The sequence below is a fragment of the Sorex araneus genome, chromosome 2, assembly GCF_027595985.1.
Source record: "Sorex araneus isolate mSorAra2 chromosome 2, mSorAra2.pri, whole genome shotgun sequence".
Lineage (NCBI taxonomy): Eukaryota > Metazoa > Chordata > Mammalia > Eulipotyphla > Soricidae > Sorex > Sorex araneus.
This window is the reverse complement of record NC_073303.1, coordinates 227,591,886-227,612,536: the sequence shown is the minus strand read 5'-3', so window position 1 is coordinate 227,612,536 and position 20,651 is coordinate 227,591,886. Positions and strand designations below refer to the sequence as shown.

Here is a 20,651-nt window from a genome sequence, read left to right as displayed (position 1 = left end):
AAGCTGTCCTCCCATCTAAAGGGAAAAGAAAAGAAGAAAAATCTAGAAGCAGGTTGACTTTCATGTCCTGAGTTGGGTTCTAGCATGTGGTAGTTACTGAGGCACTTCATCTGTGGAATGAACCTGGGCCATGAACCAGAAGATGTAGGTTTGGGATGTACTGAAAACTTACTTGTTGACCTTTACCAAGTCACTTTCTGAGTTCAGCTTTTCTGTTTGTAAATAAAACATTGTGTTTTTATTCAATTTACAAACCCCCACCCCGGGATTATCACAGTAAGAAAAAGAAAACCAATTAAAGTGCTTTGAAAAGACTGGTACTCCATGTGTGTAACGTAGATAAAGCATCACCTTCATCAACGGATTTGGTGAGGGACTGCGCGCCTCCTAGGTCCTAGTCGTCCTCCCGGTCACCAGGGGGCGCCCGCTCCCACGACCTCTCTAGTACAGAGCTCCTCTCTATGGCTCTTCCCCTCCCGAATCCTGAAGGCGGGAGGGAGTGGTCAGCACTTTTAATGCTAGTCGCCCCCCTCTAGCCCATAGTCTCGCTGCCCTGAGCCCGCCGTGCCGGCCCGCCCGCCGGGCGGACGGGCGTGCGCGCGGGGGGCACGCGGGGGGCGGGGGGAGTTCCGGTTCCGGTTCTTTGTGCAGCTGCAGCGGCGGCTCCGGGGAAGATGGCGGCCCGGGCGGGTTTCCAGTCTGTGGCTCCTAGCGGCGGCGCCGGAGCCTCAGGAGGGGCGGGCGCGGCGGCCGCCCTGGGCCCGGGCGGGACTCCGGGGCCTCCCGTGCGAATGGGCCCGGCGCCGGGTCAAGGGCTGTACCGCTCGCCGATGCCTGGAGCGGCCTATCCGGTGAGTAGGGCAGGAGGAGGGGCGCGGGCCGGGGGCGGGGCCGAGGGGGCCTGGGAGTGACAGGGTGGGGGAGGGGAAAGCCTCCCGCGGGAGGGATTCAGGGCCGAGCCGGGCAGGGGGCGCTTTGTGGAGGAAGGGCAGGAGGCACCTACATCCCTCGCAGCTCCTCGAGTATTGTTTCCCTGAGGGTTGCGGAGTGAGCGCCAGGGTGGGTGCACTGGCGCCCGGGGCCCCCGGAGGGCTGGAGGGCAGCGAGCTGGGGCCGCCCCGATGCCCAGAGGAGCCCAGAAGGTACAGCTGGCAAATTGAGATGCACTCGAAGGTAGCAGCCGCCAGTGTCATCCCCTGAGTACACGCGGGACGAGCGGAGATGTTAAGTGTGTCAGATGAAAATCCGTGATCTCGGAGATAACCCAGCTGCCTCTTCCCCTTGGGCCCCGTTTTCCTGTGGCCCCCCAGCTGGAGCCGCGGAAGCGCCACAGAACTCAGGCGGAGAGCTTTCCTCCCATTGTCTGCACCCCACCCCCGGCCTTGTTTCGTGCAGGGAAGGCAGGCACCCCGCACTTTCCCTTTCTGGGGGGAGGGGCGTCGTGGGGGGGAGACATGACATCTCTGGGTCCTCTCCCTTCTGTAGAGACCAGGTATGCTGCCAGGCAGCCGAATGGCACCTCAGGGACCTTCCATGGGACCCCCTGGTTATGGGGGGAACCCTTCAGTCCGACCTGGCCTGGCCCAGTCAGGGATGGACCAGTCCCGCAAGAGACCTGCGCCTCAGCAGATCCAGCAGGTGCAGCAGCAGGCGGTCCAGAACCGAAACCACAAGTAAGATGAGGGGCCCAGGGGTCGGGAGGGCCAGGGGAGGAGGCCTGCAAGGACGCGGGTTGGGGCGGGGGTTCCTGAAGCAAGAAGGTGCTCAGTCCTGAGACTGCCTCCTAGGCATTGGTGTGGGGGGACCTTTAATGGGGAGAAACCCCGCGTTCTCCACTGCAGATGGCCTGGCGTGTTCCAGCTACTTCCATCCCAACCTGATAACAGTATTTATTCCAAACAGTGCAAAGAAGAAGAAGATGGCTGACAAAATTCTACCTCAGAGGGTGAGTCCAGGCTCTGGGCAGTCTGTTTGAGAAATGTGGTGAGTTTGAGAGGAGAAATAGCTGGAATTCCCAATGATGCTTTTCTGTTCCTAAGATTCGTGAACTGGTACCAGAGTCCCAGGCCTATATGGACCTCTTGGCTTTTGAAAGGAAGTTGGACCAGACTATCATGAGGAAAAGGCTAGATATCCAGGAGGCCTTGAAACGCCCCATTAAGGTAATGCAGGTGAACACTAGTGGCAAGCTGAAGGAGAGGAGTCGGGGACCTTCCACAGACTTAGGAGAAATCAAATTCACAGCACAGTTTTCCTTGGCATTTAAATTACAGTTCTCCTTGCCGCCTACAAACTGAGAATTGCGTTAGAAGGATAAGAACAGAACAGCAAAGGGGGAGGGATTGATTGTTCTTGCACCAGAAATATCTGCTTTCCATGATTTTGCTGACTGTTCTGCACCCTTGGGAACCTGGTTCCTTGCCTTACTTTGGCCACCTCGCCCTGGGGTGCACTTGCCCTCAGGCTAGTGGGCTAAATCCTCAGTGAATCCATCCATCCAACCTGGGCACTGGGTGGACAGTAGTTGGTCTGATAGGTATAATTTTGGGGTTTTGAGCAATACTTACCTTCAGCATCAAACCACTGAAGCCCCACCATCAATCTTGTTTCTGCCCTCCCCAGCAAAAACGGAAGCTGCGAATTTTCATTTCTAACACTTTCAATCCGGCTAAGTCAGATGCCGAGGATGGGGAAGGGACAGTGGCTTCCTGGGAACTTCGGGTGGAAGGACGGCTCCTGGAGGATGTGAGTTTAAGGTCCACTGTGCTCTGTATGTAGGGTGGGAGCTGCTGGGAATGAGCAGTGCTGGCGGTTGGCAGGAAGCCTGACTGGTGCTCACAGCTCCTGTTGGGAACAGCAAGGAGAGGATCACTGTGTTCCCGGCCTGACAGACAATGGTTCTTTGTATCTGGCTCCCACAGTTTGGCCCTCACCGTGGTAGCATATCCAGAACCTTATTGTCCTGGGATTTGATTTATCCTTTACCTTCCTCTTGATGCTTTCGGCCATCGGGTTTAGCAGCATCTGCTAAATGAGGGGTTTTTGTTTTTAATCATTTAAGGTCATTGCGTTTCTCTGAGTCCTTGGGGTGCTTAATTCCAGCTGTGGCATCTCCATCTTCCCAGTTTTCATTGAGATAGCATTGTTTTGGTGGAATATATTTGTGACAGGTTCTTTGTTGCTTCATGCACCAGCCGACAGATGATAGCCTTCAAACTTTCCACCCCAGAGGCTCCTTGGAGAAACTCACCTTTCATTCCCTTAACTTCTAGCGCTCTATTTTTAGTTGTTCACGAGCTAGCTAACTTGAATGCTTTTTTTTGCAGGAGAGCTAGGGCTCAGTGTCAGTGCCTCCTTTTAGTTTATAATTCCAGTCCATCTGCTGGTGTTGTCATTCCATCCAAATAAAGCTTTTTTTGTTCTGACTGCTTATTGCCTGATTCATTTCCCCTCTAGAGCGAGAGTTTTCTGTGTTTAGATTTGCCTTGTATATGCAATGTTTGGGCTTAACCTGCCTTGTTTCCGATAAGGGGAAGTGAATTAGACGATCTTTGGACTTTCCATATTTTGGGCTGTTTTGTGACTGACTTGTTTAATACCCAACTTCTTGCCATCTCTTAAATACTTTTTTTTGCCTCTTTACCTTTCTTTACTATTGTGTATTCCTTTTTTTATGGGACTTTATCTTGAGTAATATTTTTTGTGGCTTTTATTTTTTTCCTGGCTTTTTCTAACATGACTTCTACTCTCTTTCTCTCATAGTCAGCTCTGTCCAAATATGATGCCACCAAACAAAAGAGGAAGTTCTCTTCCTTTTTTAAATCCTTGGTAATCGAACTGGACAAAGACCTGTACGGGCCAGACAACCATCTGGTAGAAGTGAGTAGTTCTGACCCCGAGGCCTTGATTCTTCAGACTGGTAAATGGTGGGCTTGAATGTCTAGGCAGTTGGGGAGGTATAAAGGGTTATCCCCAGGTATGTAGTGCCACCACTGCAAGTTTGCATATTGGCCTCCAGGTGGCACTAGTTGAGTTTAGTTCTAGGATTGTTTGATACTCTCATCACCTAACTCCCCCCACAAAAAAGCTCTTTTGCAGTTTGACTTATCCCACCTTTTTTTTTTTTTTTTTTTTTCTTATCCCACCTTTTTAAATGTTACTATCCAGGCTGCTTCCTCACCCCAGGAGAAGTTTTAATAGCAGCCTCTTATATATGCCAGGCCATGACTGCATCTCCTTAATAATGGTGAGATGTAGTTATCTAGATACCAGTTACATTTTTGGCTAGAAGCAGCTTTGTAATAAAGGGCTTTAACTAGTCTTTGCCAAGATAACTTTTATAGATCTAGACTTCTTGTTCGTCCCTGATTCGTCTAGAGTCACATTCCACATCAACAAAAATCCTTATTTTGACACCTGTTACACAATGTTCTGAAGATCATGTTAGTGAGTATTCTTTGGGAAACAGTCAAAACCAGAATGAGACAGTCTAGTTCTCCAAATGAACTTAACTTTTTTTTTTCCTTTCTTTGGGCTGCACCTGGTTATGCTTAGGGGTTACTCCTGGCTCTGCACTTGGGAATCACTCCTGGCTGGCTCTGGGAGACCATAAGGGATGCTGGAGATTGAACCTGGGTTGGCCATGTGGAAGGCAAACTTCCTCTTCATTGTACTATCTCTCTGGCCCCTAACCTGCTCCTTTTTTTGCTAGGTTAGCTGCAGCCCCTTAACCTTAACCCTAAGAGACATGGAAAGGTCTATACCATCTAATAAGGGATGTAAATTATAGAATCAATAATAATTTATAAATTTCACTTTATCCCAGTAGGCATAATGGCTGGGAATGTAAACTATAGGAACCAGCGTGATAGTATAGTGGGTATGGTGCTTGCCTTGTGCAGGGCCTACCCAGTTTCAATCTCTAACATCCCATATGGTCCCCAAGCACCGCCAGGAGTAATTCCTGCACATAGAGCCCAGAGAAAGCCTTGAGTGTCACTGGGGGTGTCTTGTCCCGTGTTCCCCCTTTTCCTTGCCCCACAAGTATGGACTGGGGAATCTGACACAACAAAGCTCATGTTGCAGCTACACCAGTAATTGGCTGTTTGACTTTAGGAAAATTACTTCACTCTGCTGAGTGTTAGCGTTTTTTGGTTTTTTTTTTTTTTTTAATCTGTAACATAGATTTAATTGCATCTATCTTGTATGGCTATTGTGGGAATTATATAATCCAAGAAAATGCCTGAGAATACTCTTAAACATGGTATCATTAAGTAATAGCTATAGTATTTTTGCTATGCACAGTTTTCCATTTTATAGATAAAATTATCACTGAAAATTCACACTAACTCATGTGTGACCCTAATTAGTCAGAAAAGATGCTATGCAGGGACTGGAGCAATAGTATAGCAGGTAGGTCATTTGCCTTGCATGAATCTAATCTGTGTTTGATCCCTGGCACCCCATATAGTCTTCTGAGCCCGCTGGAGTGATCTCTGAGTGCAGAACCAGGAGTAACCCCTGAACACTGCTGGGTATAGCCCAAAAACCAAAAAGACAGAGAAAAAGTTGCAGTGCAGACAATCCCAAAATTATTTCAGTTTTTTAAAATATCTCATACTATTGCTCTTCTCCAATAGCCTCATAATCAAAGTTGAATACTCAGTCACTACAGAAGTTCTTCCCTCCCACCCAGCTCTTCCTCTGGGAGAGCACCCCCTGACATCTTCCTCTCTGTAGTGGCACAGGACCGCCACTACCCAGGAGACGGATGGCTTCCAGGTGAAGCGGCCAGGAGACGTGAATGTACGGTGTACTGTTCTACTGATGTTGGATTACCAGGTATTCTGTAATGTGATATGAGGGGGTTTAACCTTCATAGTCATCTTGCGTTAGCAGTTCCAGTATTGAAAAGCGAGGGCTATTTAAAAGGACCAGAGATAGGGTCATGGTGGACCAGAGATAGGGTCATGGTGTTTGTCTTGCATTCTGCCAAACCTGGTTCAAATCTGGCACCACTTACAGTCCCCAAGTGCTATCAGGGGTCATTTCTGAGCACAGAGCCAGAAATAACCTCCGAACCCTGCCTGGGGTTCTTCCCTTCCACTGCGACACCCCTATACCCTACCCACCAAAAAAAGGGCAAATTAAAAGTCTAAGTAGTTATTATAAATATCCCTCAGTGGTAAAACTTATGCTTTGCATCTATGAAACCCTCACTATACCACCCCTACTCTCTGCTACAGACAAACAAAACTATAAATCTGGGGGCCAGAGAAGTAGTTTGGGGATTAAGGCACTTGCTTTGTATCCTGTTAATACCAGTTTGATCCCTGTCACCAAATATCCCACTGAACACCACAGGGTAAGGTCTTTCCAAAAAAAATGTAACGAAAGGTTTAAAACTGGTCCAGAGTGATAGTACAGTGGATAGGGTGTTTGCTTTGCATGCATCCAACCCAAGTTCAATCCCCGGCATCCTGTATGGTCCCCTGCGCACTGCCAGGAATAATTCCTGAGTGCCGTGCCAGGAGTAACCCCTGACCATCACTGGGTGTGGCCCCCCAAAAAAAGTTAATTCTAGTGGACTAGTGGACAATTTGCTGCCAGATTTTATTATCATTTTTTAAAGTTTTCATTATTTTTAAAATTTTTATAAATTTGTTGACAATAATTTATTACATTCAATATTCCAACAACAATCCTACCACCATTATCTTGAATTTTCTCACCACCACCCAAGCCTGCCTGAAAGGCAGATCCTAAATATTTTGTATTGCTTGTTGTGAATAATTACTAAAAATGATCCCAAAAATTTCCTTAGAGGAGAGTGTGTGAAGATTGTTGTATCTCAGAGCACTGGAGACATTAAGCTCTTGTATAAGATTACTAACTTATTGTTACAGGTTGAGCCTTGTTTTTTTTTGATCGAGATCTGTGGTTGCCTTCTATTTTATACCCGATCCAATGTGGTATGCTACTTTTGGTACATCAATGGTGTAGATTATGAGATGTCAGGGGTTGGGGCGATAGCACAGTGGGTAGGGTGTTTGCCTTGCACGCAGCCAACCCAGGTTTGATTCCCAGCATCCCATATGGTCCCCTGAGCACTACCAGGAGTAATTCCTGAGTTCAGAGCCAGGAGTAAACCCCTGTGCATCGCTGGGTGTGACCCAAAAAGCCAAAAAAAAAAAAAAAAAAGAATATGTCTCCGGGAATTCTAAAATTTTAAGTAGGGTGATACAGCTGGAGTTAAATTTTTAACTGGATGGTGACTTTGGGGTTTGGAGGCATCTCTGCAGCTTGTTGCTCTCTTCCGAGATTTGTGAGTCTCTGGGTCATGACTGTTAATGAGCTCATATGGCTCCAGAGGCAATTTGTGGGCATAACTGCTAGGCTCCCAGAAGAACAGGGAGATGGGGGGAGGTTGCCTATTCCCAACTCTGTGAGAGCCTGGAAATTTCGGTTATGAATCTTGCATACCTGAGTTTTTCAGGAGATTCATTCTCATGCATGAGGCTCTCCCAAGAGTGTGGAGATTGGCCGTGAGCATGGTGGCAATTGGGTTCTGGAGGTTTTCAGCTGCTGGGGCTCTGTTGGGGTGAATGCTGGGCTCACCTGCCCCCCTCCAGGGCACCCCAGATGAGACAGCCTGGCATGGAGTCTGTAGGCATCTCTGCAGCTTGTGGCTCTCTTTTGAGATTTATTTGTGAGTCTTTGGGTCATGGCCATTAATGAGCTTAAATGGAGCCAGAGGCAGTTCGTGCTACCAGATTTTAAGCAGCCTAATACAGTGGTAGAGTTTTAAGTTATTTCTGGGTTCCTGCTTACTGGATTTAGCAGCATCCTGTGTGTTCTTCTGCCCTGGAGAAAGCACCACTCTTTTTTTTTTTTCCCCCTTAATTTTATTGGGGGCAGGGAGAGGGTGTCTCCTAAGCTCAAGGAGTGCCGGAGCCACCTGATAATATTCAGCTTGGTGCTGTATGGGCCCAGCAGTGCTTGGGGGGACCATACAGTGCCAAGACTTGAAGCCAGGTGTCTGCATGTGAGGCACGTGTTGAGCATTTTGGTTGATCTCCCTGGCCATGGAAGTTCTACATTGAGTCACGGAGATGGCTTTAAGACCTGATGCACATTCTTTGCATACAAGAGCCCTAGGTTTGACCCCTAGGACCATATGGTCTTTAAGAACTGCTGGAAAAACTCCTGCACTGCCACTAGGTGTGACCCCAAGTTCCTACCATTCCTCAAAAAGAAAAAGTACTACATTAGTCTTACACGACTTGGATTAAGGCATTGTAAAGTACCCCAAATTGTGGTTTTTGGTTTTTTCTATTTTTACTTTTTGGGTCACACCTGGTGATGCACAGGGGTTACTCCTGACTTTGCACTTAGGAGTTACTCCTGGCAGTGTTCAGGGGACCATATGGGATGCTGGGAATCAAACCCGGGTCGGCCGCGTACAAGACAAACACCCTACCTGCTGTGCTATTGCTCCAGCCCCTCCAAATTGTGTTTAGACCCAGGTCACTCATCTCATTTTTATAATCTTCGGTTCTCTACAGCCTCCCCAATTTAAATTAGACCCTCGCCTGGCTCGGCTCCTGGGTATACACACTCAGACCCGTCCAGTGATCATCCAAGCATTGTGGCAGTATATTAAGACACATAAGCTCCAGGACCCTCATGAGCGAGAGTTTGTCATCTGTGACAAATACCTTCAGCAGGTAAGAAAATGTTTATTTTACTTGAATCCACTGGAATACTGGTTTTCTCAAAGTGCCAGTTTCTAAGCTGCTTTTCCTCTTTTTTCACAGATCTTTGAGTCTCAACGTATGAAGTTTTCAGAGATCCCCCAACGGCTCCATGCCTTACTTATGCCACCAGAGCCTATTATCATTAATCATGTCATCAGGTAGGCTTGTCCATGGAGGTTCAAGTTGACTTCTACCAGCTTGTATGAACCAGTTGTCAAATTTTCAGGAATCTGCAAGTTGTTGTTTGAAAAACAGCTCATTATTGGGCCAGACAGAGTACAATGAGTAAGGCTTCTACCTTGTATGTGGCCGTTCCAGGTTCAATCCCTGGTACCCTAAGTACTGCCGGGAGTGATCCCAGAGCCCTGAGCACCACCAGGTGTGGCCAAATAATAAAATTAAAATGTAAGAGACATTCTTACATAAAATTGTCTGCCAAAAGGAAAAGAGATAAGGTACTTGCTATGTAGCTATGGCAGACCCTGATTTAAATCCCTGGTACTGCATAGACCCCCCCTGACCACCCTAAGGGGTCTCTTGTGAGCGTAGACCAGAATTAATTTTTTTTTTTTTTTTTGCTTTTTGGGTCACACCCGGCGATGCACAGGGGTCACTCCTGGCTCATGCACTCAGGAATCACCACTGGCGGTGCTCAGGGGACCATATGGGATGCTGGGATTTGAACCCGGGTTGGCCGCGTGCAAGGCAAACGCCCTACCCGCTGTGCTATCGCTCCAGCCCCCAGAATTAATTTTTAAGTGTTGCCAGGTGTAGCCCAGAAATCTCAAAATAAAGTAAAATTGTATAAATTTACAGATGTATTTAAAATTACAGTAAGAATATTCAAAACTACGATCACTGTATGAGTAAAATGCAAACACAAAAGTTCATAAGTTTGTAACTGTACATCACAGTGATTCTCTAATGAAAAATTAAAAAAGAATATTCAAAACTAATTCTTGACTACTTTAGCACATTTTACTACTAGTTGTATTTTTCAGGCTACAGTGCTGTGTCTTTATAGTAAAAGTACTCTGCTGTAATGATTTGTTACTCTTAAGTGTCTCCAGAACTTCTGAGAAATGAGCAAATGCTGTATATCAGGTTTTTACCCTCCTCTTCCTCTTTTTGTTTGGGCCACACCTAGCCATGCTCAGGTTACTCCTGGCTTGCACTCAGAAATTACTCCTGGAGGTACGTGGGGGACTATGTGGAGTGCTAGGGATCAAACCCAGGTTGGCTCGATGCAAGGCAAGCGCCCTACCCACTGTACTGTGACTCTGGCCTTCTTCCTCTTTTTGACAAATTGTGAATGTCTTTTCTGGAACTATTAGTACACTGCCATTTTTCTTGGGATGGCGGGACAATTCGATCTGAGACTCCAGTTGTTTCTGCTATCTACTTAGGTGTTTAGAAGATAAAGGGGCAACGCAGCTCTAGTCAGACGGGGAGGGAAGAGCATATTTTCTCAAAGCAGCATATCTGTGTGGCTGGATGTAATCTCTTCCCCTTCTTTCCCTTATTAAGTTCCTGAACCATCACTCAGCCAAGAATAATTCTTACAACCCATTTAATGAATTATTAAAAGATAATTCTGGGGGCTGGAATGATTGTTTATTGGGTAGGACACTTGCTTTACATGTAGCCAACCTGGGTTTCATCCTTGGCACTCCTTATGGTCCCCCGAGGACAGAGCCAAAAGCCCTGAGCACCTTCAGGTGTGGCACCAAAACCAGGGTGAGGGAGGAAGTTAGCCATTTTTATTCTAAGTTTTTGAGCCATACATACCCATTGGTGCTCCGCACTTTCTCCTGGCTCTGCACTCAGTGATCATTCCAGATGGGCTTGAGGGACCGTAGTGGGTGCAGGGGATCGAACCTGGGTTGTCCTGATGCAAGGCCAGTGCCTACCCATTGTATTTTTGCTCTGGCCCTGAGAGCTAGCCATTTGTGACTTTATTTTGTTTTACATGTTGTATTTGAATTTATTCAGGGTCTTTGTTTTGTTTTTGGGCCACACCCAGTGATGCTCAGGTTTCACTCCTGCCATTGTTCCACAGGGGACCGGATGAGATACTGGGGACCAAACCCAGGTCTGCCACATGCAAGGCAAGCATTTTACCTGCTCCTGTATCTTTAGCCCCAATTTTAAGTCAATTTACTGGGGAGAAAGATATACAATATGCTAAAGTTGGTTTCCTTAGGGGAGGAAGGAAATTTTAACTGGTTGTCTTGGTACTGTAAAGTGTTTTCATTGGGGGGCTGGAGCAATAGCACAGCAGGTAGGGCGTTTGCCTTGCATGTGGCCGACCCAGGTTCGATTCCCAGCATCCCATATGGTCCCCTGAGCACCGCCAGGAGTAATTCCTGAGTGCAGACCCAGGAGTAACCCCTGTGCATTGCCAGGTGTGAACCAAAAAGAAAAAAAAAAGTGTTTTCATTGGGCTGGGAGGAACTCATTGAGCACATGTGCTTTACTTATGGAACACATGCTCTAGAGGTGGGGACCTTGGATTCAGCCCTTTGCAGGAGTTCTACATGGTCCCTTGGCATGGCTCTCCCCCCAAAAAATAAAAAATTTCTTTGTATTTTCAGGTCACACCCCCAGTACTCAGACCTTCCTGGCACTGTGCTCAGAGCACCATATGCAGGTACTAGGATTGGATCCAGGGTCATGGCTGTAGTCGCATGCTAGGCCACATGTAACATGCCTTATCCTTGGTACTGTCTCTAGCCCCTCCACCCCTCAATTTCTTAAAATATCAGGTTAAGTTGAGTTTATTTATAATAAACCACTTAAAGTGTAACTGGAGGAGCTGGAGCAATAGTACAGCAGGTAGGGCATTTGCCTTGCAAAAGGCCAACTTGGATCCCAGTCTGCCGGGAATGATCCTTGACAACAGAGCCAGGAGTAAGTCGTGAGCAGCAGTAGGTGTAACCCCAAAACCGAAAGAAAACAAAAAAAAAACAGTGTAACTTGATGACTTGGCAAATTTGTACACCACAGGGACCTGAGCCCTGCCAGAAGTGATCCCTAAGTACAGAACTAGAAGTGAGCCCTGAGTACCACCAGGTATGGCCTCAAAAACAAAAATGTGTATACCACATAAATACTACTAAGGAAAATACAAACCTTTCTGTCACACCCAGAAACTTTCTGTCTTTTGTCTTTCTGCAGTCAATGCCTTTTCCTTCCTTCTTGTTTATCTTTGTTTTGGAGCTAGCTGTCCTCAGTGGTACTTGGGGTGACAAACCTGGTTTTCCTATATCAGAGCATACCCTCAGCCCTTTGAGCTGTCTCCGCCTCTTTCCCTTCATTCTTAGGTCATCTCTTTTTTTTGTTTGTTTTTGTTTTATTTTGTTTGGGGGCCAGCAGTGCTCTGAGCTTACTCCTGGCTCTGTGCTCAGGGACCATTCCTGGCAGGGTGTGGAGGATCATATGTGGTATTGGGGATTAAATCTGGGTCAACCATGTGCAAGGCAAATTCTCTACCTGCTTGCTGTACTATCCAGCCCTCTTGCCATCCCCTGAGCCTGTAAAATTAGGTCTTGAGAGAGAATGCCAAGGGCCAGCGAGATAGTACAGTGGGTAGGATGCTTGCCTTCTATGTCGTCGCCTACCTGGGTTTGATCCCTGGCACCCTGTTATGATCCCCCGAGTCCCTCTAGGAGTGATCCCTGAGTGCAAAGCCAGGAGTAATCCTGAGCACCATCAAATGTGCCTCCCACCCCCAAAAAAAACAAACAAAAAACAAGCCCTTTACTTCTTCCCTTTGATTTCCTTTCTAGTGTTGACCCTAATGATCAGAAAAAGACTGCTTGTTATGACATTGATGTGGAAGTAGATGATACCTTGAAGACCCAGATGAATTCTTTTCTGCTTTCTACTGCCAGCCAACAGGAAATTGCTACATTAGACAACAAGGTAAGGATCTCTGCCCTGAGAAGTTTGTGTGCTACCAGCTTTCTTCAGTAGCTTCAAGGCCCCCTTTTGACTTTTGGTATTCATTCAAATATTCAGAACAGGTGTCTTGCATCTCACTGGGAGTAAAGTGAAACTTTACTCTTTTTTGTACCTTCAGTATGTTTTTGATGCTTAATGACACCTTGTTGGTTTGTATAAATCCAGATTAAAGTCTTTACTCTATACATGAGGGTCTACTACTCATGCAGACAGGAAAAACCAGCTATGGGACCCCAAAGCCCTCTTCCAGGAAAATAGTCAAGGGATTGGTCTAAATGACAGGAGCAGGTATTAAACAGGTATGGTATTGATTCAAGTACCAACAAACCTTGGAGGGACCCTAGAGGCAGGTCAGGTCAAGGAAAGGCTGGAAATTATCTCTGCTATGAAGAATGAGGAATCTGGGAATCTACAGTGACTAACTCAGCCTGGGCCTACTCTCAGCATCAGAAAAACAAAAACAAAAGCAAACCTGGAAACCAGGGTCTCTCCCAGCCCTGAAGAAGGGATGGGATGGACTCCTATCTGCCAGGTAATCTCTGTGGAAAATGAGACCCACGGTCACGTCCAGTTTAACCTGAAGGCTAGAGGCACCTCCAGTTCATCGTGGGACATCTGGCCAGGACTGGGTAACTCTGACGTGCCAGATAAGATTAATGCCATTATTGGTATATTTCCTGTCTCTAGCCAACCCCCAGGACTTCTCAGTAAATAATGGGGTGCCGCAAATGGAGAGTTCTCTAATCTTGCTGTGTTTATGCAAAAGAACAGGCCACGTTTGTTAAATCATCTGTCAAATTTAAAAGGAAGGTGGAGAGAAAAACTTGTTTCTGTAAGCTTGCTTTTTGTAAGAATCAGATTCTAATTCTATAAAGGTGATTGGATAAGTGTAATCTGATCTTGGTTTAAAAGGTAACCCCTTTAGGAAATTTTGGTAAAACTTGGTTTACTGATTGTAGGAAAGCAGCCTAGCCTATAAAGGAATTTAATATTGTACATGTTGTCACTAGCCTGACCAGGTTATCGGAAGCCAGAGCTTTACCAGGGAGAACCTCAGCTTAAAGCGCAGGATCAATTGCTTCCCCCAGATGGACAGTTGGCTAAAGTGCTGAGAGTGGACATCTAAACTGGTTCTAAGTATTCATTCTTAGTTAATATATATAGTCGTTTGGAAAGAACAGAGATTTTTTTAACAGCTCTCAATTCTTATTCCATCATGGGATTAACTCCTCATTTAGAGAGTATTTCCTCTAAGCCAGGACATTCTGCAGAAGGTAATAGATGGGCATTGGAATGAGGTTTCCAGAGAGAAGTGGAAAATCACTGATCCCTAAACTAAAACTAAACTGCTGGAATGATAGCACAGTGGGTAGGGCATTTGCCTTGCACGCAGCCGACCCCGGTTTGATTCCTACATCCCTCTCAGAGAGCCCGGCAAGCTACCGAGAGTATCTCACCCACACTGCAGAGCCTGGCAAGCTACCTGTGGCATATTGGATATGCCAAAAACAGTAACAAGTCTCACAATGGAGACATTACTGGTGCCTGCTGGAGCAAATCAATGAGCAAGGGGATGACAGTGAAACGGTGATACAGTGATTCAGATATACTGTCATCCACAGGGGCCAGGGATCTAGCTCAGTGATAGAGCACTTGCATGTGTGAGGCCCTAGGTTCTGTCCTGTCACTACATCAAAATGCCCCCCAAATCCCTAATACACATTGACACCCATGCACAATGCTTAGTACTGGTTGAACCAGACATGAGTTCTCATTCTGGCTTTTGATAGCCATGAGCCTCAATTTCAGATCTCTTGAGATTGAGATCACAATATGTATTATAAGATGGCTATGAGGGGCTGGAGTGATAGCACAGCACGTTTGTCTTGCACGCGGCCAACCCAGTTTGATTCCCAGCACCCCATATTGTCCCCTGAGCACGGTCTGGAGTAATTCCTGAGTACATGAGCCAGGAGTAACCCCTGTGCATCACCAGGTGTGACCCAAAAACAAAAAACAACAACAACAACAAAAAGATGGCTATAAGCATCAAATGAGACCGCATGTACAATGCTAGGGCATTGTGTGTGGTTTATGAAAACCGATAGTGATTGCTACTACTGTTCTCTGTAGGATTACTGTGAACATCAAATGTACTTGATGCAGGCAAAGCCAAAAATGCTTGATAAGACAAAGAACAAGGAGGGTTCGATGCCTAACTGAATCTTGAAGGATAAAGTGGGAGTTGAGAAAAGGGAGAAAGAACGGGAGCAGAAGACATTCTAAAAAGAGGAAAGAGCAGGAGTTGGAGAGAGACTTCAGTGGGTAGGGCACTTGCCTTGCACATGGCTGACCCAAGTTTGATCCCCTGCACCCAGTAGATCCCTAAGCCTCGCTTTGATTGATCCGTGAGTGCAAAGCAGAAGTAAGCTCTAAGCAGTACCAGGAGTGGCCCCAAAAGGAAACAAAAAAACCCAAAAAACAAACAGGAAACGAACCAAAGAGTAATGCGCGTAGACAAGTAAGAGACTTAAACTTCAGCACAGTGAGAATGGAAATAAGCAGACGGATTTGAGGGGTGTCAGGTGTCATGGAGAGAAGGGCTACAGATAATTTGGGGGTGGGGATTGGTTTTGGAGCCACACCTGGTGGTGCTCAGGATTTACCCCTGACTCTGTGCTGAGGGCGAGGGTCACCATATGTTGTGGCAAGACAGAATGTGGGAGCTGCTGGAGCTCTGGGTATCCATAGTTTCCTTCCTAGGCAGCACTCCACCTTAAAAGATGAAAGTCATGGTCTGCCCCACTAGCTTGCATTTCCTCTCTGGAAGTCTTTCTTTTTTACTTTCAGATCCATGAGACAATAGAAACTATCAATCAGCTAAAGACCCAGCGGGAGTTCATGCTGAGCTTTGCCAGAGACCCTCAGGGTTTCATCAATGACTGGCTTCAGTCCCAGTGCCGGGACCTCAAGGTAAAGTGCAAAAGAATGGACGTTAGAGAGGCACACTTGAGCTTTGCCTCTCTGGTATAGGGTACGAGAGGAGACAGACCCAGGAGTGAAGGACCAGATTTCCTGTAGCATGTTCCAGGGTCTGTTTTATAATTCAGTAGGAAAAGCTTCGGGTATCACTCTGGCACTGACGGTATGGTGCTGTCATTATATTCCACTATGTTAGGGACCAAAGAGGAAGATTTAGATCTCTGTTGTAAAGGAAATAGGCTAATAGAACTTCAAGTGTAGTAAACCTCAGAGCTGGAGCCATAGTATGGGAGATAAGATGGATAAGATGCTTGCTTTCCATGTGGCTGCAACAACCTTTTTCTAAACTGGTTTGTCTTTACTGTTAGTTTTTGGAATCATACCTGGTTATGCTCAGGGCTTGCTCCTGACTCGGGGGTCATTACTGGTGGGCTTGTGGGGGACTGTATGGAGTGCTGGGGATTAAACCCAGATCAGCCATATGCAAGACAATTGCCTTACCTGATGTTGTATTTCTCCAGTCCCTAGATCCTGGTATCACATACTGCCTTGACTGTCACAGCACTGCCAGAAATAATTTCTGAGCACAGAGCTGGGAATAGCCCCCAACACTCCTGGAGTGTTAGAACTCTCCCCCCTGCAGATAAATGGTAGTGAACTGTAACACACACACACACACACACACACACACACACACACACACACTCTCTCTCTCTCTCTCTCACACACACACCACACACACACACCTCCCCCCCCCAGCAGACTCTTCCCCCCTGCAGATACATGGTAGTAAACAGTAAAACCCACACACATATTCCCCATCCCCCACCCCCAGCAGACCTTTACCAGTCATATAATTCAGAGGAGAAGGGAAATCAAAAGGGTAAAACCAGCTGGGGAAGGCATCATGAAAAATTGGGATTTGAGGAATTTCCCAGAGAGAGTAGCACCATATATACTAGTCAGGGGAGAGAAAAGTACCTGCCATACAGGCAGGCTGGGGCCATCTGGAGGGAAATGGGGACATTAGTGGAGGAAAGTGGATGCTACTAAAGTGGTGTTGGAACATAGTAAGCCTGAAACTCATCATGAATAACTTTGTTTTTTTTTTTTGTTTTTTTTTTTTTGCTTTTTGGGTCACACCCAGCGATGCTCAGGGGTTACTCCTGGCTTTGCACTCAGGAATTGCTCCTGGCAGTGCTTGGGGGAACCATATGGGATGCCGGGGATCGAACCCAGGTCGGCCGCATGCAAGGCAAACGCCCTACCCGCTGTGCTATAGCTCCGGCCCCACATCATGAATAACTTTGTAACTTTGTAATTCATGATGTCTCAGTTAGAAAAAACAGCACACAATGTGTGAAATGTGCCCTCAGCTCTTGCCTTTCAGTGGTGATTGTGGCTAGTTGTGGAGGCCAAGCAGAGGCGCCTGGGAGGACCCCTCTGTGCAGAGTTAGAGACCAGGGCCATCTTTCGGGATTGGGATCGCTTGTCAGGGCTGCCATAGTCAAGTGCCACAAACTGGGTAACCTAAGTTTTTCCTTTGGAGAAGGTTATTTTCTGGAGGCTAGAAAGGTAAAATTAAGGGGTCAGAAGGAGTTGCTTCCTTAAGACTGTGGGGATGACTTGCAGACTTCTCTTTCCTAGCTTCTGGATCCTCAGGCATTTCTTGGTTTGCTGTTGGTGGGCTCTAGGGATCTTCATAGTTCCCTCTCTCTTTTTTTTTTCTTTTGGGCTGCACATGGTGGGCCTCAGGGGAACATAAGTGGTGCCAGGATTCAAACCAGGATTGTAGCTGTGGCTGCAGGTGCAGCTGCATGCTAGGCACGTGCCCTAACCTTTGCACTCTCTAGCTCTGGTGACCCTGTTTATAAGGATAGCAGTTATAGTGGGTTAGCAGTCAGAAATGGATTATGACCTTGTCTTAACTCGATCTTTTGCAAGAGTCCCCATTTCCAAATAAGGTTGCATTTTCAAGGAGGGGGCTAAGATTCTGACATATTTGAGGGGCTGGAGGTGGAGGTGGTATAATTCAATCTGTTGAAGAAAGGAAACCTGACTATTCTCTCTCACCATCCCATCTCCCTCAGACTATGACTGATGTGGTGGGTAATCCTGAGGAGGAACGCAGAGCCGAGTTTTACTTCCAGCCTTGGGCTCAGGAGGCTGTGTGCCGATACTTCTACTCCAAGGTAGGTGCCTGGGCTGCATGTGGGAAGCTGATTAAAGGCAGGGGCTGTGTAACCCCGGATGGGGGTGAGTAATGTTTGATTTGTCTCATCTTCCACTCCCTCCACTATTTCTCTCTAGGTGCAGCAGAGACGACAAGAATTGGAACAAGCCCTAGGAATCCGAAACACATAGGGCCTCTCCACAGCCTGGAGTTGGCTGCACCGATCATTTGGGCCCTGTGCTGCCTGCCTCAGAGCACCCGCCGTGGTCTTGTTTGGGGCCTTCTGGGGGATGCTGTTGGTTTACGGACAACACCAGAGTGAAGAGGGTCTCACATTCTGTCTCACAAGACACCTATCACCCTCTTCCCCCACCCCATCCCTTTCTCTCCCTCTGCTTCCCTTTGCCCGGATTTCCCATGTGCCTCTCCTTGCCCCTGGTCTACAAAGGACCTCTGTAGTTAGTATTAGAGAGAGAGAGACCCTGTAGTGGTTATCAGTGCTCTAAAGGGACTAGGCCTAAGGCCAAGTGGTCTTCAAGGGACCAACTACACTGATCCTGCTCTCCAGAGACCCAGGAGTGGGGAGCTTTAGCCGTTTCTCCAAGACTCAGGCCTGGGGGCCCTGTATAAGCTAGTTGGTCTTGGTTTTCCAGATAAGAGGATCCAATTTTCTTCCTTTCCTCCACAGGACTGGAGCAAACTCCCTCCACTTCCTGCCCTCTAGTACTAACGGAACCCTGGCCCCTGGGCTTCACTGAGCCCAGGTCAGTCCCAGCCCTCTGGACTGGCCTGCTGCCTCAGGGCTTCTCTTCCTCCCTCTAGGGGATCCACATCAGTATTGGAGTTTGTTCTTTACTGTCGCTCCCTCCCAGCACGCTCCCTGTAGCTGCTCATTTTAGGATTCCCTCTCTCTGTCCTACTCCTAGGGCATTTGGGTGGGGAATCTAGCCTTGCCCTGTCAAAGCTCCAGGGGATCAAATCTGGGCACTGTCATCACCAGTGGAGACTGTTCCTTCCTGCTGTCATATGGAGGTGTAATCGTTCATTCACTCCACTCTGCTTCGCCCATCCTTTCATGGAGAAACAGGCCTAAAATCAAACGGGTACAAGCCCTGGGCCATCCCTGTCTTCCTGTCCCTTGTCTGCCCAGTTGACACCCACTGGTGACTTCTTGGGCACTGAGGAGTGAAAGCGCCTAGGGCTGGACAATAGCTCTGAGTTGGGTCTGTGACTCTCCCCTCTCCCTGCCTCACAGAAATGTGACTCTAGCCCCTGCCCTTAAAGCTTCAGACCCCTCAGGTAGCAGCAGGACCTTGTGATCTCGGCCCCTTGGAACTGAGATGGTTTTGCATCTTTCCAGGAGAGCCCCAGATTCTTCCATGTTGTATCTCCCCCAAGTTAGCATATTCCATGCTCGCAGACTCAACACAGCAGGGTGGGAGACAGTTGGGCACTTCCGGGGTATTCCGTTCATCATGGGCTCTAAACCCACAGAACTGACAAAGCCCCTGCTTCCCCACCCCTCCTCAGGCTCCTGCGAGCACACTCCCCAGCCCACCACCCTGTTTCACACTAAGAACAGCAGAATTTTCTCCGTCTTTCCCTTTCTACCATTGTCCCACCCGTCCCTAGTGACATTGGACATCCTCTGTCGCTGGGGCTGGAACCATGAGAAGGAAACGCAGCACTCCTGTACAATATCCCTGTTGACGATAACTTTTTATTAACTGAATTATTATGTTTTTTTCATGGACCAAATTTTTTTTTGTACTGTCCCCTTATCAATGTCACCCAGTTTTAATAAAAGAACCTTCGGAAGGCTGAGTCCCCTACCTGCTGAGGAAGAGCTCTTTCCTGGCTCTTCCTCCTCCTCCTACCATTGCCCAAGGCATTTTATCATTTATTTGACATTTACCAAGCACTTGCTGTATGTCAGCTGTGGTCTCAGTTACTGGGGTCTTAGGGGAAGATAAGGTTTCTACCATTGGACCTCATGTTCTCACTTGATGTTTGATGTTAGCCCCAGTGATCCAAGTAGGCTAGGTACTGGCTGACATTGACATTGGGATCTTAGAGTCGTAGTTCTGTTCTGAAGGCACTGCTGCCCTATTAGTAAGGTGCCCAAGGACATTGTTGGCTCAAATAAGTTATCCTTGGGTGCCTGTGATCCTGCAGTCCTGATCCTGGTCCTCAGGTCACCAAGCCCGAGCCTATAGGTCAGGGCCTACACAGTAAGTGACATTTTTGTTGTCTGCCTGTTTCTTTCCCGTTTGTTCTTGTTGATGGAGTTTTGGGGCATACCCAGCAGTGCTCAGGACTTTCTCCTGGCTATGCACTGGTGAAGTTTGTGGAACTACATATGTTGGGGATACAATTGGGTTTGTCTTCATGCAAGACAAATGCCTTACCCCTATACTGTCTTTCTGGCCTGTTCTTATTTTCTTCCATTTTTGGACCACACCTGGTGTTGCTCAGGGCTTACTTGTGGCTCTGCACTCAGGAATTACTCCTGGCAGTTCTCAGGGTGCCATGTGGAATAAAAGGGATTGAACCCAAGTAGTCATGTGCAAAGCAAGCACACTACCTGCTGTGCTATCTCTTCAGCTCCCTCTGCCAATTCTTTAAGGTCCTTTCTCACAGAGCTAAGGCCAGTAAGGTAGTGTTGTATTAATATCCTCAAACAATGGACAAATAGCCCCTTGCTGATATGAGTTTGGAAGGCTTGACTTAGGTAATATGTTAGCAAAAGCATGAAATTATGCTTTAGATAAGCCTGC

The 20,651-nt window shown here is 47.2% G+C and overlaps 1 protein-coding gene across 3 annotated transcripts; it reads left to right on the top strand.

Annotated features, from left to right (window-relative positions):
* The first annotated feature begins 495 nt into the window (after window positions 1-495).
* Window positions 496-19,692, top strand: SMARCD1 (SWI/SNF related, matrix associated, actin dependent regulator of chromatin, subfamily d, member 1). Of its 3 annotated transcripts, none has more exons than XM_004601454.3 (13): window positions 496-851; window positions 1,486-1,673; window positions 1,903-1,945; window positions 2,040-2,162; window positions 2,623-2,745; window positions 3,763-3,879; window positions 5,740-5,841; window positions 8,565-8,726; window positions 8,817-8,914; window positions 12,545-12,680; window positions 15,570-15,692; window positions 17,792-17,893; window positions 18,012-19,692. In XM_004601454.3, exons 1-13 carry the CDS (start codon window positions 675-677, stop codon window positions 18,063-18,065), a joined length of 1,548 nt encoding a protein of 515 aa, XP_004601511.1. In that variant the 5' UTR covers window positions 496-674; the 3' UTR covers window positions 18,066-19,692. The 3 variants fall into 3 exon arrangements, with proteins under 3 accessions (XP_004601511.1, XP_054981421.1, XP_054981422.1); XM_055125446.1 differs by lacking the exon at window positions 496-851 and adding an exon at window positions 966-1,142; XM_055125447.1 differs by lacking the exon at window positions 496-851 and adding an exon at window positions 1,147-1,173.
* The last annotated feature ends 959 nt before the right edge of the window (window positions 19,693-20,651 follow it).